The sequence below is a fragment of the Wyeomyia smithii genome, chromosome 3, assembly GCF_029784165.1.
Source record: "Wyeomyia smithii strain HCP4-BCI-WySm-NY-G18 chromosome 3, ASM2978416v1, whole genome shotgun sequence".
Lineage (NCBI taxonomy): Eukaryota > Metazoa > Arthropoda > Insecta > Diptera > Culicidae > Wyeomyia > Wyeomyia smithii.
The window spans coordinates 103,489,405-103,505,001 of NC_073696.1; the positions used below are offsets into that span (position 1 = coordinate 103,489,405).

The following is a 15,597-nucleotide window of genomic DNA, read 5'->3' on the forward strand; positions in this document are numbered from 1 at the left end:
CAACATCTAAAAAAACATCCACCCCGAACTATACCAGAACGAAATAAGCGGATCAAACCATGCAGTTGGATTAAGGCACTTCTACTCAGCACCACGTTGTTATCAATCATATCTCCAGCAACATCTCTAAGAATTCAGCCGATCAACAAGGACGGTCTTATATTTCACCATGAAGGAACGTGTATTGTACAAAGGGGACTATGGACCTCAGAAATAGAAACAAACATAAAACCTCTAGAAGATATAAAACACATTGAAGACATGCAAACAAATTTAGGAAATGCATTAAGTAAAATATCAAGAATAATCAAAGACGACACCATTATCGAATCAGCGATAGCAGTAGAGCATCAATGTGTAGTTGCCATCGAAGATATACAAACAATGTTTCAAGAAAAAATGAAAAGAATGAAACGCAGCAAAGGTATTTTTGGGTTTTTGAAAGATTTAGTATTCGGAGGTGACGATTTAGAAGACCAACTACAAATAATACATCATGAAGATAACCTAAAGTTACATCAGTTATCTAATCTCATTAATACATTAGACGAAAAAACAAACACTTTGAAAACACAACTCAGCAAAAAAATTTTTAGTATTCAGGGAAGGTTAGATCATTTAACAAACCAATATAACTCAAAAAGAGCTGATATTGCAGTAAAAAAGTTGTTGGAAACCATAGTGCTCGTTCGACAAATTACCGAAAGCACTATAAATAAGTATAAATTAGTTCAACGAGATCCTATTCCAGCAACAGAGAGGCTACAAATACTTGCCAAAATAGAAGAGAAAATCCCACATGATTGTATGGTTCCAAAAGAACAATTTGCAAGCCATTATGAAATCACCTTAAAAGAAGATGCACTTCACATAATAATGAAAACAATTATTATAAATAGAGAGAAATTCGAACTATTCAGAATTATTCCAATCCCTAGAGTTTACAATAGATCCATCATAACGATAAATAATTCATTTATAGCGATCAATCACCAAGAACAATACTTTTATATTTCTAAAAATGTAACTAAACTTAATGAAAGTTATTATATGACTCATCAAAATACTTTTCTTACGGAACCAGACTGCATTGTAGCTGCCATGCTGCATAAACTACCAAAAGAAATGTGTAAAATTGAACAACTTGAAATCGATTACTTTGAAATCATAACATTGTCTGATCCTAATGTAGTATTATATTATGCCCAGAATCCACGAGAAATAATTATACATTGTGGTCAAACAACCACAACACCACCACATTACGCAGCAATAATTTACATGGAACCTGAATGCGAAATTCGTTCAAAAAACAGTGTAACATACTCAAGCAATACTAGAGAATCAAAAAGTAGGAAGATTTTTTTCAAAGTTAAAAATGAAATTCCACACGAAATAGATGAAAAACAAATAGCCGCATATACAGACATAACTTATGACATTACAACCACATCAAGTGGCAAAATCCAACCAATAAGCAATCATCATTTGCTAACTCTAATTATCATTGTACTAACAACAATACTTTTAGCTATAATTGTTACTGTTCTATATTATATATTGCAACAACAGAAAACCAGGAGACAACAAATTACACAATATCCACTACCTCAACCCAGAAAAAGGAAACCATGGCCAAAACCAATTATAAGAATAAATGAAGATGCATTATAATATTTATCACGACAGATGTTAAGGTGGCGTAACTTTTCAGTTACGGGGGCCGGAATGTTACTGCCGTGATAAAATTAAATTCCATAACCCGCGCGAGCAGCGCCAATAAACTCAAACGTAAATAAACAGAAGATCAAATTTCAATCGAATGCTCCCGCAGGTAGCATGTAGTAGCCATGCACTCACAGGTAGAACGATTGGCAACAAAATAGTAATTACGTAGGGTCAGCGTTTTGAGGCAGGTGGCTCGCGCTGCCGTACTTTAAAGACTGTATTATACATTGATTTGTAAATATTGAATTGTAAGCGTAAATTTAGTATATAAGGAAATTTTGATTGAATAAAATCGAAGTTTATGGTTAGTCTGAATTTGGTCGTTTCACTGGACGGACCGAACCTTCCTATATTAATAAGTGATTACTCTTTGATTTCTCTTCAAGAAGCATAGACCTCCACATTAGCGAGGACACTAGCTAGAAGACTTAATCAGGCCAGAGTTATCCTTACTGGTATACAGAAAATCCTATAGAACGTAACCTATTTCCCCCTTCCAGACGCATAGGCCTTCGCTGTAGTAAGGCAACTAGCAGGAAACGGGAAAGGCCAGGTAGTCGTTGCTAACAGGAGTCTTGGTCCGCCTTGATTATCGGTTCCGCTCGCGTATTTAACTGTCGTTCGGTGACAAAGCCTTGTTAACCCGTACCTTCGCCCGGGGAGGCCGCGTAACGCGAATAACATATGAATCCGACATCCTAGTTTGGTTCTCATAGCCATAGGAGAATTCTCGTCTAACATTCTTCTGTCCATAGGCATTAGTAGATGCGCGTTGTCGAGACCAATTAGTATTGATGGTCGTGCTGATAACGCGAAGGTCGTGAGTTCGTTCCTCTCTGGAGCCACCATATGTTATTCGCGTTACGCGGCCTCCCCGGGCGAAGGTACGGGTTAACAAGGCTTTGTCACCGAACGACAGTTAAATACGCGAGCGGAACCGATAATCAAGGCGGACAAGACTCCTGTTAGCAACGACTACCTGGCCTTTCCCGTTTCCTGCTAGTTGCCTTACTACAGCGAAGGCCTATGCGTCTGGAAGGGGGAAATAGGTTACGTTCTAAAGGATTTTCTGTATACCAGTAAGGATCACTCTGGCCTGATTAAGTCTTCTAGCTAGTGTCCTCGCTAAAGTGGAGGTCTATGCTTCTTGAAGAGAAATCAAAGAGTAATCACTTATTAATATAGGAAGGTTCGGTCCGTCCAGTGAAACGACCAAATTCAGACTAACCATAAACTTCGATTTTATTCAATCAAAATTTCCTTATATACTAAATTTACGCTTACAATTCAATATTTACAAATCAATGTATAATACAGTCTTTAAAGTACGGCAGCGCGAGCCACCTGCCTCAAAACGCTGACCCTACGTAATTACTATTTTGTTGCCAATCGTTCTACCTGTGAGTGCATGGCTACTACATGCTACCTGCGGGAGCATTCGATTGAAATTTGATCTTCTGTTTATTTACGTTTGAGTTTATTGGCGCTGCTCGCGCGGGTTATGGAATTTAATTTTATCGCGGCAGTAACATTCCGGCCCCCGTAACTGAAAAGTTACGCCACCTTATCATCTGTCGTGATAAATATTATAATGCATCTTCATTTATTCTTATAATTGGTTTTGGCCATGGTTTATTTTTTCTGGGTTGAGGTAGTGGATATTGCGATAAGTTAATTTGTTGTCTCCTGGTTTTCTGTTGTTGCAATATATAATATAGAACAGTAACAATTATAGCTAAAAGAATTGTTGTTAGAACAATGATAATTAAAGTTAGCAAATGATGATTGCTTATCGGTTGGATTTTGCCGCTTGATGTGGCTGTAATGTCATCGGTTATGTCTGTATATGCGGCTGTTTGTTTTTCATATATTTCGTGTGGAATTTCATTTTTAACTTTGAAAAAAATCTTCCTACTTTTTGATTCTCTAGTATTGCTTGAGTATGTTACACTGTTTTTTGAACGAATTTCGCATTCGGGTTCCATATAAATTATTGCTGCGTAATGTGGTGGTGTTGTGGTTGTTTGACCACAATGTATAATTATTTCTCGTGGATTCTGGGCATAATATAATACTACATTAGGATCAGACAATGTTATAATTTCAAAGTAATCGATTTCAAGTTGTTTAATTTTACACATTTCTCGTGGTAGTTTATGCAGCATGGCAGCTACAATGCAATCTGGTTCCGTAAGGAAAGTATTTTGATGAGTCATATAATAACTTTCATTAAGTTTAGTTACATCTTTAGAAATATAAAAGTATTGTTTTTGGTGATTGATTGCTATAAATGAATTATTTATCGTTATGATGGATCTGTTGTAAATTATAGGGATTGGAATAATTCTGAATAGTTCGAATTTCTCTCTATTTATAATGATTGTTTTCATCATTATGTGAAGTGCATCTTTTTTCAAGGTGATTTCATAATGGCTTGCAAATTGTTCTTTTGGAACCATACAATCATGTGGGATTTTCTCTTCTATTTTGACAAGTATTTGTAGCCTCTCTGTTTCTGGAATAGGATTTCGTTGAACTAATTTATACTTATTTAAAGTGCTTTCGGTAATTTGTCGAACGAGCACTATGGTTTCCAATAACTTTTTTACTGCAATATCAGCTCTTTTTGAATTATATTGGTTTGTTAAATGATCTAACTCTCCCTGAATACTAAGAATTTTTTTGCTGAGTTGTGTTTTCAAAGTGTTTGTTTTTTCGTCTAATGTATTAATGAGATTAGATAACTGATGTAACTTTAGGTTATCTTCATGACGTATTATTTGTAGTTGGTCTTCTAAATCGTCACCTCCGAATACTAAATCTTTCAAAAACCCAAACATGCCTTTGCTGCGTTTCATTCTTTTCATTTTTTCTTGAAACATTGTTTGTATTTCTTCGATGGCAACTACACATTGTTGCTCTACTGTTATTGCTGATTCGATAATGATGTCGTCTTTAATTATTCTTGATATTTTACTTAATGCATTTCCTAAATTTGTTTGCATGGCTTTAATGTGTCTCATATCTTCTAGAGGTTTAATGTTTGTTTCTATTTCTGAGGTCCATAGTCCCCTTTGTACAATACACGCTCCTTCATGGTGAAATATGAGACCGTCCTTGTTGATCGGTTGAATTCTTAGGGGTGTTGCTGGAGATATGATTGATAACAACGTGGTGCTGAGTAGAAGAGCCTTAACCCAACTGCATGGTTTGATCCGCTTACTTCGTTTTGGTGTAGTTCGGGGTGGATGTTTCTTTAGATGTTGGTCTCTTAGTTCCTTAATTTCTTTTTCCCCAGTTAGAGAAATTTTCGTCCGCTAGTTTACGTTTCGTATTGATGACCTTGTCGTTGTTTGGGTTGGAGTCGTTGCTTTGGTTGTTGTTGATTACGTTGTCCTTGATGCTAACGTCGTTGTGTATGATCATAACGTGTTCCTCCGGCATGTTCTTTGATGTGAGATGTTGAGCGCCTTCTGGTTTCTCCTTCTGTGTAACGTCGAGAACCGCTATTTTCGTCGCTGCTCTTTTTATAATGCCCTTTTCCGTTTGTATGTCAGCCTTTGTGACTTGTCCATCTTTATCGGGGTATGTTTTTATTATACGCCCCTTCAACCATCTTCCAGCTGGTACGTTGTCGTCTGTGATGATGACGATATCGTTTTCTTCAAGTGGAATGATCTCCTCGGTCCATTTGTTTCTTTTTATTAATGTTGGGAGGTATTCTGTTTTCCAACGATCCCAAAAGAGTTGTCCGTAGTGTTGCGCTAGCTTCCATTGTTCTTTATTAAATCCATCTACTGTTGGTGCAATTGGGGATACATGTTCTCCTGCTCGTCCGATCAACATGTGAAACGGTGTTAGAACTTCATCGTCGAACGTTTCGAGCGGTATATGAGTAAGCGGTCTGGAATTTAGCAAAAACTCTGCCTGGATGAAGCCGGCTCTTAGTAGTTCTGGTGTAGGCATTTTACAACTCTTAAACATATTTTTCAAGGAAGTCTTTATGATTTTTATTAAACGTTCCCATGCACCGCCGAAATGTGGTGCTGCGGGTGGGTTAAATGACCATTGTATGCCGATTGTCCTTTCTCCATCGTGGTGTTTATCTTATTCGCCCATGCTTGTAGCTCTTTTATTTCATTCCAGGCACCTATAAAGTTTGTGCCGTTATCGCTGTACATATGGGACACCTTTCCTCTTCTGTTTTGAAAGTTTTTGAAACATGTTAGGAAACTGTCGGTATCTAATTTTTCGGCCATTTCAATGTGTGCTGCTCGGCTCGACAAGCAGGTGAACAATACTCCCCAGCGCTTTTTATGGATCTATGGACTCTTACTTCGAATGGGCCGAAGTAATCCACACCTGTATGCGTGAACGCATGTAAATATGGTTTTGCTCTAAAGTCGGGTAGCGCCGCCATCAGTGGTGGATTAGGTTTCGTTCTCCAGATGATGCATTGTTGGCAGTGTGTTTTAACATTTTTCAGCACGGCGCGTACTGCTAGAATCCAATATTTGGTTTGAAGTGCCCCGATTACTGTTTCATCTCCGTGGTGAAGGTATTTTTCATGGTATGATCTCACAAGGAGATGGGTAATGTGGTGTTTTTGAGGAAGGATTATTAACTGTCTGGCCGAGTTTCTCAATGCGGATAAGTTTTCTAACCGTCCTCTGCTACGCATGACGCCATTCTCGTCCAGCACTGGTCACAGGCTTGATAAAGGACCTTGCTTGGTTAATTGTTTATTTTTAGTTAGGTCCATCATTTCGACAGGAAATGCTTCCCATTGGGCCTTTTTGTAAAGCGTATTTTCGACGATGTCTCGATCATTTCTGTTTATAGCTTTTATGAAATGTTTCCTTTCTGCGATCCAATTGACAAATTTCTGTAGTATACATAGGTGTTGAACTAGTTTCCAGTAATTTGAGTAGCGGTTTTCTCGTATGAAATCATATTGCTGTATTTCTGTTGTTATATGTAGTGCTAATATATCCTTAGATTCTTCTGAGGTTTCTTCAATTGGTTTTTGCGTAGGCCAGTTGTTTTCCTGAAAATGCAGGAATCCAGGTCCATTTATCCAAATAGATTTTCTTTTCACTTCCTTCGTTGCTTCGTCAGCTGGGTTTTGCAGCGATGGGACCCAACGCCACTGTTGTACGGTTGTTGTATCTAGAATTTCTCCTATGCGGTGGTCCACGAAAGGCTTATATTTACGATGATCAGATCGAATCCATGCTAAGACTGTTTGCGAGTCAGACCAATATATTCTTTTTGATATTGTCGGACGTATTTCATTTACTATTGTTTCTGCTAGCCGGGAGCCTAGCACAGCTGCTTGCAACTCTAATCGTGGTATTGAAAGTGTTTTAATAGGTGCTACTCTCGATTTAGCTGCCACAAGGCTAACGGTATTTCCGCATTTTATGTAAATTACTGCGGCAAACGCATTTTCACTTGCATCTACGAACGTGTGGAGTTCTAGAGGTGCTCCGATTTTTATGTGAAGACTTCTTGGGATTTTTAGATTTCCCATCAGTTTTAACGTACTGATCCAATTTCGCCATCGGGGCAGAATGCGTGACGTGATTGTGTCGTCCCATTCCATCGATTCCTTATGTAATTCTTGGAGGATTATTTTTCCTTCTATAATTTTGTGCGATATTAATCCGAGCGGGTCATAGATACTCATCACGAATGAAAGTACTTCTCTTTTTGTCGGTGTGTTTAACGTTTTTAATGCTTCTGCATTTAGTTTATCCAACCTTAGTTGGTAACTAAAATAATCGTGTTGTGTATTCCAGTGTAGCCCTAGGACCCTTTCTACGTGAGACTCTTTGTCAGTTATATCTTTCTTGTTTGAATCCATTAACCGGTTTTCGGGGAGTGAGTGAAGTAACTCGCATTTGTTTGATATGAAGTTTCTTATGAAGAAACCTCCCTTTTCGTGGATTGTTATAACATCGTTGACTGTTTGAACTGCTTGTTCTTGAGTGTGGAAGCTGTCTAGGTAATCGTCGACGTAGTGTTGTTTTACAATAGCGGTTGCTGCGGCGGGGTGAGTTTTTTCGAATTTTTTCGCATTAAAGTTTTTTACTATTTGAGCGCAGGCCGGTGAACAGGTGGCGCCAAATATCATAATCATCATGACGTATACTTCCGGTGGTTTTGATGTATCGCAATCTCTCCATAAGAAGCGTAGTACGTGCTGATCCTCCGGACGAATTCTTACTTGATGAAACATTTCCTGGATGTCACCGCTTATCACTATGTTTCTTTCTCTAAAACGTAGTAATATTCCGAAGATCGATGTTGTGGCGTCCGGCCCCGGTAAAAGGGTTGAGTTTAATGAGACACCCTTAACTTCTGCTTTGGCGTCAAACACTAATCTTGGTTTGTTCTTGTTTTGATTTATGACGATAAAGTGTGGTAGATAGTAAACTTTGTTTGTAGGTGTAAGTAATTCTGCTGGTGTTAATTTTCTGGCATATCCTTTCGCAACGTACTCTTTAAAGTTAAGTATGGCCCATTGCTTGAGTTTCTCATTTTTCGCAAGCATTTTCTCTGACAGAGTTAATCGTCTTAAGGCGTTTTGGTAAGTGTCAGGGAATTTGACATCGTCCTGTCTGAACAGCATTCCAATTTCATATCTATTCCCTAGATATTTCAGTGTGTCGTTGATTATTTCTTCAACTCTTTTGTCCTCCTTACCCTTTGGCAGACTTTCGACTGTTTTGACTCCAAAATCTTCTGTGCTGAGATACCGCTTCATCATGTTTCGCATCTCGTCGTTTTCCTGTATTGCCATGACATAGTCTTGTGCGATATTCAACTTGAGGTTACCAAAGAGAAACCATCCTAGTTTGGTTCTCATAGCCATAGGAGAATTCTCGTCTAACATTCTTCTGTCCATAGGCATTAGTAGATGCGCGTTGTCGAGACCAATTAGTATTGATGGTCGTGCTACCGTATAGCTTTCAATGGGTAAGTCTTTCAGATGATCGTATCGTTTTTTCATAGCATCCATGTCTAGAGATTGAATTGGTAGCTGGAGGTTGTCAATTGTTCTTACGCCCTTCAGGATAAATGGTTTCTTTGAAGGTCCGACGAGTGTAACTTGTACCTGCCTGCTGTTCGATTGCTTGGTGACGTTTTGCGTCCAGGTGAGTTTGAGAAGATTCGAGCGTCCCTTTAGGCCGAGATCATCAGCAATTTGTTCCTCGATTAAAGTTAGTGATGAGCCGGCGTCTAAGAAAGCAAACGTATTTACTTCCTTTCCCTTGTTTCTAAGTGTTATGGGAATAATTTGGAAATAAATATTATTTCTGAATGTTTGATGGTGATTTGTAGTTCCAGAGTTAGAAGATGAAGCGTTTTCTGTGGTTACAAGCTTTTCTACGATTTCTTCTTTCGGCGTCGTCATCATTTTGTTGGCCTTGTCTACGTTTTTCTTATTTCTCGGATGTAGCCATCTACTATGTTTTTCCTGGCATTTATCGATGTCACATGTTCTAGCACGTTCGCAATCTTTCATTAGATGGTTTGCTCCTAGACACCCAAAGCAAAGTCGTTTTTGTGTAACAATTTTTCTCCTTGCTTCCGTGTTCATTTTTTTGAATGTATCACATTCATAGACTTTGTGGTCCTTTTCGCGAAATGGACATTTGTTGTAGAACTTTTTCCGGTTATCTTGGTGAATGTTTACTCTTGACTTCCTTTCAGAGCTCTCGATCGAAGGGTTAACCATCCTCTGAATTTTGGCGAGTGGTTTTATCCATTCACTCAGTGTTTTTAAATCTGGGCAATGAATGTTTTCTTTGCTCAATTCTTCAGCCCACTTTATTTGAATATTATAGGGCAATTTCTTTACTATAGTATCGACCAAACGAGGGTCGTTCAGATATTGAGCACAATTGATTACATTTATTGTACTCACGAGATTATCCAGTGCATCTGCTATTTCTAATAATGCACTTTTATTCTCCTTACGAATTTTTATTAGTTCGTGGAGAAGTTCGTTATAAATCGCCTCTGGTCGACCGTATGTTTCTTCTAGTCTTTCGATTATTTTCTTGACATTCTCCGGGTCGATCAGCAGTTGACTCACAGTTTTTGCGGCATTTCCACGCAGAACCTTCTGCAGCCGGTTTAAGTTTTCAAGATTAGTAAAAGCTCCTGCTTTTGTGGTTTCTTCGTATGTTTTCTTAAATTTTGGCCAATCTTTTGGCGCGCCATCAAACCTAGGCAAGTCAGCCAGAGCTTGCCTTTTCAGGTAGATTGTCCAATCTTCGTTTTGATTGGGTTGGGCCAGACTGATATCTGAAGTTGGTTCGGGTTTAACTTGGAGCTGCTTAACGAGAGCCTCCATAGTTTTCTGATGAATACGCAATATTTCTTCGGTTGTTGTCGTTCTTTCCGACGATGGTGTTCGTTTGCCTTTGGCTTGGGCCACAGAACGGAAGGTCAACTTCAGGTATATGATCGAACAGAAAGTGCACACAAAAAGGACTGAAAAATGACAATTGAATTTTCTGTGCTCTCGGGCAATATATATTTGTCGTGTACGTTTATGCCGCTCTGCCAGTGGTATAATGTGGCATAATTTATTCGATGTTTTGAATTGACGGTTATTTCAACAGTTTAACCCGTTTAATACAATCTATTACGTTCGATGCAAAAACGTATTGGGAAAAATTCGCAATTATTAACATTTGTGGAGTTTGTCATATTACAATAGTGTAACGAAGGTATTGTAATCGACAAGTGTTGATTTGAAACACGAGCAACAATCAATGTTATTGAAAAATCGTGCGTTTTAAACCGTTAATGTTGCAATTCTCCCATTTACAATTGTACCATGTGTTATAGATGGTTATTTTTGAAAATTGTTAAAATATAAAATGCAGCTCGTGAGTTTTTTTTTCAACTCGAGAAAGTACTTTGAGTTTTTAAAAATCATGGCACAGATGGATTTTTTAACGCAAATTTTCCGAATATTTATAATAAATGAATCACATCTTTATTCGGAAATAAAATTTATAAACTAGTTTCATCCTCTTATTAGATTATATTAAATATTTTGCCGATTGACTCTAGTCAATTCTGGAGAATATAGATTTTCTACTCATTGATGCGACATGCGACATGCCATTCAAATAAAAATAAGCAGAATAAGGTTCAGTAAAATCAGGTTAGCTTCTAGGGCAACGAATAATGCGATTGTAAGAGGTACTGGTTCCATTGTGCAGTCTTTTTTTTGAAATCTGATAAAAATCTAATCGTGATTCGAAAAAATGCGCTCGAGCAGGCAGAAGTCTGTAAAAATCTGCACACATTTTGAGAAAGTCATAGGGAAAAAAAATGTAGTTAACCATCCCGCATAATCAATAACCATAAAACGTGCCTAACAACTAGTTCGGGATATAGTTTCCACTGTATGGGGTATCGTTAAACCATATGGATTATCATCCGTTTATGGTTATTGATTATGCGGGATGGAGATTGAAAAAAAACCGCACATACCTGCGAATCAAAACAAATCAGCGTTTTGCTGACAAATCTGGTATCCCTGCTGACAACCGAAAGTGACAACCTTACAGAACACTGAAAAAGGATCTCAAGAGGTTCGTTTCAAGAGGTTTCGAAATGCGTCGTAACCTGAGATTACTCCGAAGTAATCAATGTCATTTTTTTCGAGTAATCCAAGGTAACCATCAACAATCAATGACAAATAAACTCAAGTACGAGTAGTCAAAATTTATTTTATTATTTATTCACTTTTCGGGTTTCTTGCATGCATTTGAATGACGTTCAATTTTGACATAAGAGCGCTTTTTAGATGGATGAGGGCCCAACTAACAAACCCCCGACTAATGAGCAACCGGAAAGCGAATCACCATTGTATATCAATAGTGCCTTACTCCTAGCGTTCGTTCATATATGGAAACATTCGTATAATAGATAACGCGCTCAGGGGAGAGGTGGAAGAAAGGTATCCAGCGAAGTGTTAAACTGCATAAGACCACCATGCAAATTTGCGTTACTTAGTTGATGAGGGTTTTGAAAATTTCCGAACTTCACGTTACGTAATATACGAATATTCTTTAAGAGGACTCTAAACGAGGTGGTAATTAGAGACTTGAAACAAAAGATGCGACTCTCACTTCATGTAACTCGTGTTAATAATCTGATTATTTTCACAGTTAAAAGGAGTAGATTACTAAAAAACAATAAAGGAACAGTTCTACAATTATCTATGCCGCTATCTGAGTCAGCTGTTTTGAAGGATGCTAGGGGCAAGACACTGCGTAACCCAATAGGTGATTAGTAATCCTAACAAAAAGAAACAACCGGTGTCATCTTGCAACCTGGATAGCTCAACCCAACGCGTGAAAGTCCTTCACTAGTTGGGCTACGAATTTAGTGCAACTAGCAAAATTCGATTGTATTCATTGTTACTAAGTGTTTATCGTTGCATTTTCAGACACACCTCTAGTTACATCAAAACTCTTTGAAGTCATATTATCGTCGTTGTGATGTTGGTGTATAGAAACATAGTAAAACGGTATGCCAAAAGTACAACCGGCTATATTGCAAAAAAAAAAAAGCCAAAGACTAAAGTTGTTTATTAAAACAACCAATGACCAAAATTCATCGCATCTTATAATATACTATTTCGATGCATTCAAATTATAAATCCGGTAAAGCTACATACCTTGCTACTGATATTCATTCATTTTAGAAGCAATTCACAACTTGAAACACATGAATTTGCGATTTTCATTTGCTTAGTTAGTAAGAATCTATTAACAAGTAGAAAAAGTTATTTACTGTCGCTTGGTGATGCTTCGTCTCCAACCGTACAAAACAAAAAAACGCTTCCCCGCTCGTGCCTACTTGTTAATCAAACCGTTTCAACATGTCGCTATGGTTGGGAAGTTAATGTAAATAAATAAATAAATTAATGATAGATATTAATAAATATATTAACCAATATCGTGTAATATTACCGAAATATTTTTCATGAAATAAAGTTGTCAAGCCCCTAGAAATAATGTGTTTTCCTTCCCACAGATGCTTAGCAGGGTTAACCTGTAGTGTTTTCGCCGACAGATTTATACCAGTGTGTTTGATAGATTTCGATAAAAGTAGTATAAATTCTGTTTATTTTCCGTGTAAAAAGCGTTCTTTCCACCCCTAGGGAGCGCTGCAAAATTCACTGAGCACTTAGCAGTTTTCGTATCACAGATGACCTTCCGTTCTGTGCTTGGGCTTCCAATTTCTTAAGTTTTTCTTCCATCTTTTGCTGATTTTCTGCAATCTTGTAGCATTTTTGGCATGTCCAGTAGTCCTCACTTCTCGGCGGGTCCTTCAGTCCCACGCATGCCAAGTGGAACCAACGGTCACATTCGCAGCATTCCACAAGTACACCTTTCTCGTCGGATTCGATGCACATCCGACAGTGCCCAATCGGGTTATCCACAAACTTAACCATTTTGTAAATGTTAGGTTTTATTTCGAGTGTCCGACACGCTACCGATACCGCGCACGATCGAGTTAATAGAGTTTGAGTTCACTTGCTCCTCTCTGGAGCCACCATATGTTATTCGCGTTACGCGGCCTCCCCGGGCGAAGGTACGGGTTAACAAGGCTTTGTCACCGAACGACAGTTAAATACGCGAGCGGAACCGATAATCAAGGCGGACCAAGACTCCTGTTAGCAACGACTACCTGGCCTTTCCCGTTTCCTGCTAGTTGCCTTACTACAGCGAAGGCCTATGCGTCTGGAAGGGGGAAATAGGTTACGTTCTATAGGATTTTCTGTATACCAGTAAGGATAACTCTGGCCTGATTAAGTCTTCTAGCTAGTGTCCTCGCTAATGTGGAGGTCTATGCTTCTTGAAGAGAAATCAAAGAGTAATCACTTATTAATATAGGAAGGTTCGGTCCGTCCAGTGAAACGACCAAATTCAGACTAACCATAAACTTCGATTTTATTCAATCAAAATTTCCTTATATACTAAATTTACGCTTACAATTCAATATTTACAAATCAATGTATAATACAGTCTTTAAAGTACGGCAGCGCGAGCCACCTGCCTCAAAACGCTGACCCTACGTAATTACTAGTTTGTTGCCAATCGTTCTACCTGTGAGTGCATGGCTACTACATGCTACCTGCGGGAGCATTCGATTGAAATTTGATCTTCTGTTTATTTACGTTTGAGTTTATTGGCGCTGCTCGCGCGGGTTATGGAATTTAATTTTATCACGGCAGTAACACTTTGCATTTCAGCCCAAGAAGGTATGGCTTCTTTGATGAAGTTCCTTACCTTCGTTAGTTCAGCAGACCATATCTCTTTAGGCGTAAGGACACCTTTTCCAAGAATACGCAGTCTTCGCTGCATTGGCATAGTAAGTGTTCCGAGGTTTCTACTTCAGAATTACAGAAACGACATATGTCATCTGTCAGTTTACCTATTTTTTTAAGGTGATACCTACTCGGACAGTGTCCAGTCAGTAAGCCAGTTTACGTACTCAGATCAGCTGATTTAATTTAGAATTTGGCCGCATACAATTTCCGATTTCTCCTTGAGAAAACAACGTACAAAATTGGTAATAATATGTTTTTGCCGGGTTTTCATTACACTTCAAGAAAAAACCACAAGAAAAATTGTTTGTTTGCTGTTCTGATGAATTTTCTGCACAGTGGCAACATCAACCGTATAGACCACTTTTCCATATCAGATGATGTTCTGATTGATTTGCCACACTTCTTCAATTTACGCTTGACTATTGCCCAATATCTTTCGATGGGACGAAACTGTGGGCAGTTTAGTGGATTGGTCCTTTTTTCGATAACATCACTTTTATTCTGCTTGTACCATTGCAATACATCCCGTGTGTGGTGGCAGCTAGCTAGATCGGGACTGGATGAACAGCAAAACTATCTCCTAGAGACACTTCTCCTTGTAAACTTGTCTATTCATGGTTCTTCTTTCCACAGCTACAGATGGCTTGCCAAATCGTCAACTTGCGGGCAAATTTATCCGCGAAACAAATTTGAACTTACCTGGAGCATGCCCCTTACGGTAGCAAGGTAAAATTTCCGACCCGGATTTGTCCAAAGTCTATTCTGACGTACGTTTCATCGCTCATAAAATACAGCCGTTGTACTCTGCCAGGACTTGCTCGGATTTTGGCAACCGGGTTCTGATTCAGCGTTCTTTTGGGTTGTTTACTGGCATGTTATGAAAACATGGCATGTTTACTGTACTATGTGCTGCATTGAACCATTTCGCCAAATCACTGAGGGAGACACCAGGATTATTCCGGAATGCCCTGATGATCTTCGCTTATAGTTTCCTGTCCAATGTTCCACTTCTACGTTTGGTTTGTTTAACGCGATTCACCGTCAAAGTGTTCCGGTAAAGGTTTTGCACAGTTGATTTCGCTAGTTTCTGAGCCTTGGCGATCATTCTTCCTGACCATGTTGGGTTTCCAACGTAGGTGTGCACAAATTTTCCTCGTCTCTCGCTTTCCATCTTGGATAACTTTTCAACGCGTGTACCAATCCTGACGAAATTTTCACCACTGAGTAAACAAACCCTCCAGATCAATCATCGGCTGTCATTAGTTTCTCGGTACGACAACTAGAGACGCTGTAGTAAATTAAAGGAAATGGCCAAGTACTAAGTGAATAAACCTTAGTTGCTAAATACTGATGTATTGGCGAGCATTGCGTTTCTATTACCCGTTTTAGAATCTGAGTTTTTGTAACCGAGCTTAGCAGTTTTCGTTTAGTTTTCTACAGATTAGCATAGTAAGTGTTCGCAAGTGTTCGAATAAAAGAATAAGAACAAAAAATACTGG

At 38.5% G+C, this 15,597-nt stretch overlaps 2 protein-coding genes across 2 annotated transcripts; both read right to left on the bottom strand.

Moving 5' to 3' along the window:
* Positions 1 to 5,007: 5,007 nt before the first annotated feature.
* LOC129728461 (uncharacterized) lies at positions 5,008 to 5,694 on the bottom strand. Its single transcript, XM_055686909.1, has one exon. The coding sequence runs from the start codon at positions 5,692 to 5,694 to the stop codon at positions 5,008 to 5,010; it is 687 nt and encodes a 228-aa protein (XP_055542884.1).
* A 739-nt stretch (positions 5,695 to 6,433) lies between these two features.
* On the bottom strand, positions 6,434 to 13,219 carry LOC129728462 (uncharacterized). Its single transcript, XM_055686910.1, has 2 exons — positions 12,971 to 13,219; positions 6,434 to 10,192 (listed from the first exon to the last, which is right to left on the bottom strand). Exons 1-2 carry the CDS (start codon positions 13,217 to 13,219, stop codon positions 6,434 to 6,436), a joined length of 4,008 nt encoding a protein of 1,335 aa, XP_055542885.1.
* Between the last annotated feature and the right edge of the window lie 2,378 nt (positions 13,220 to 15,597).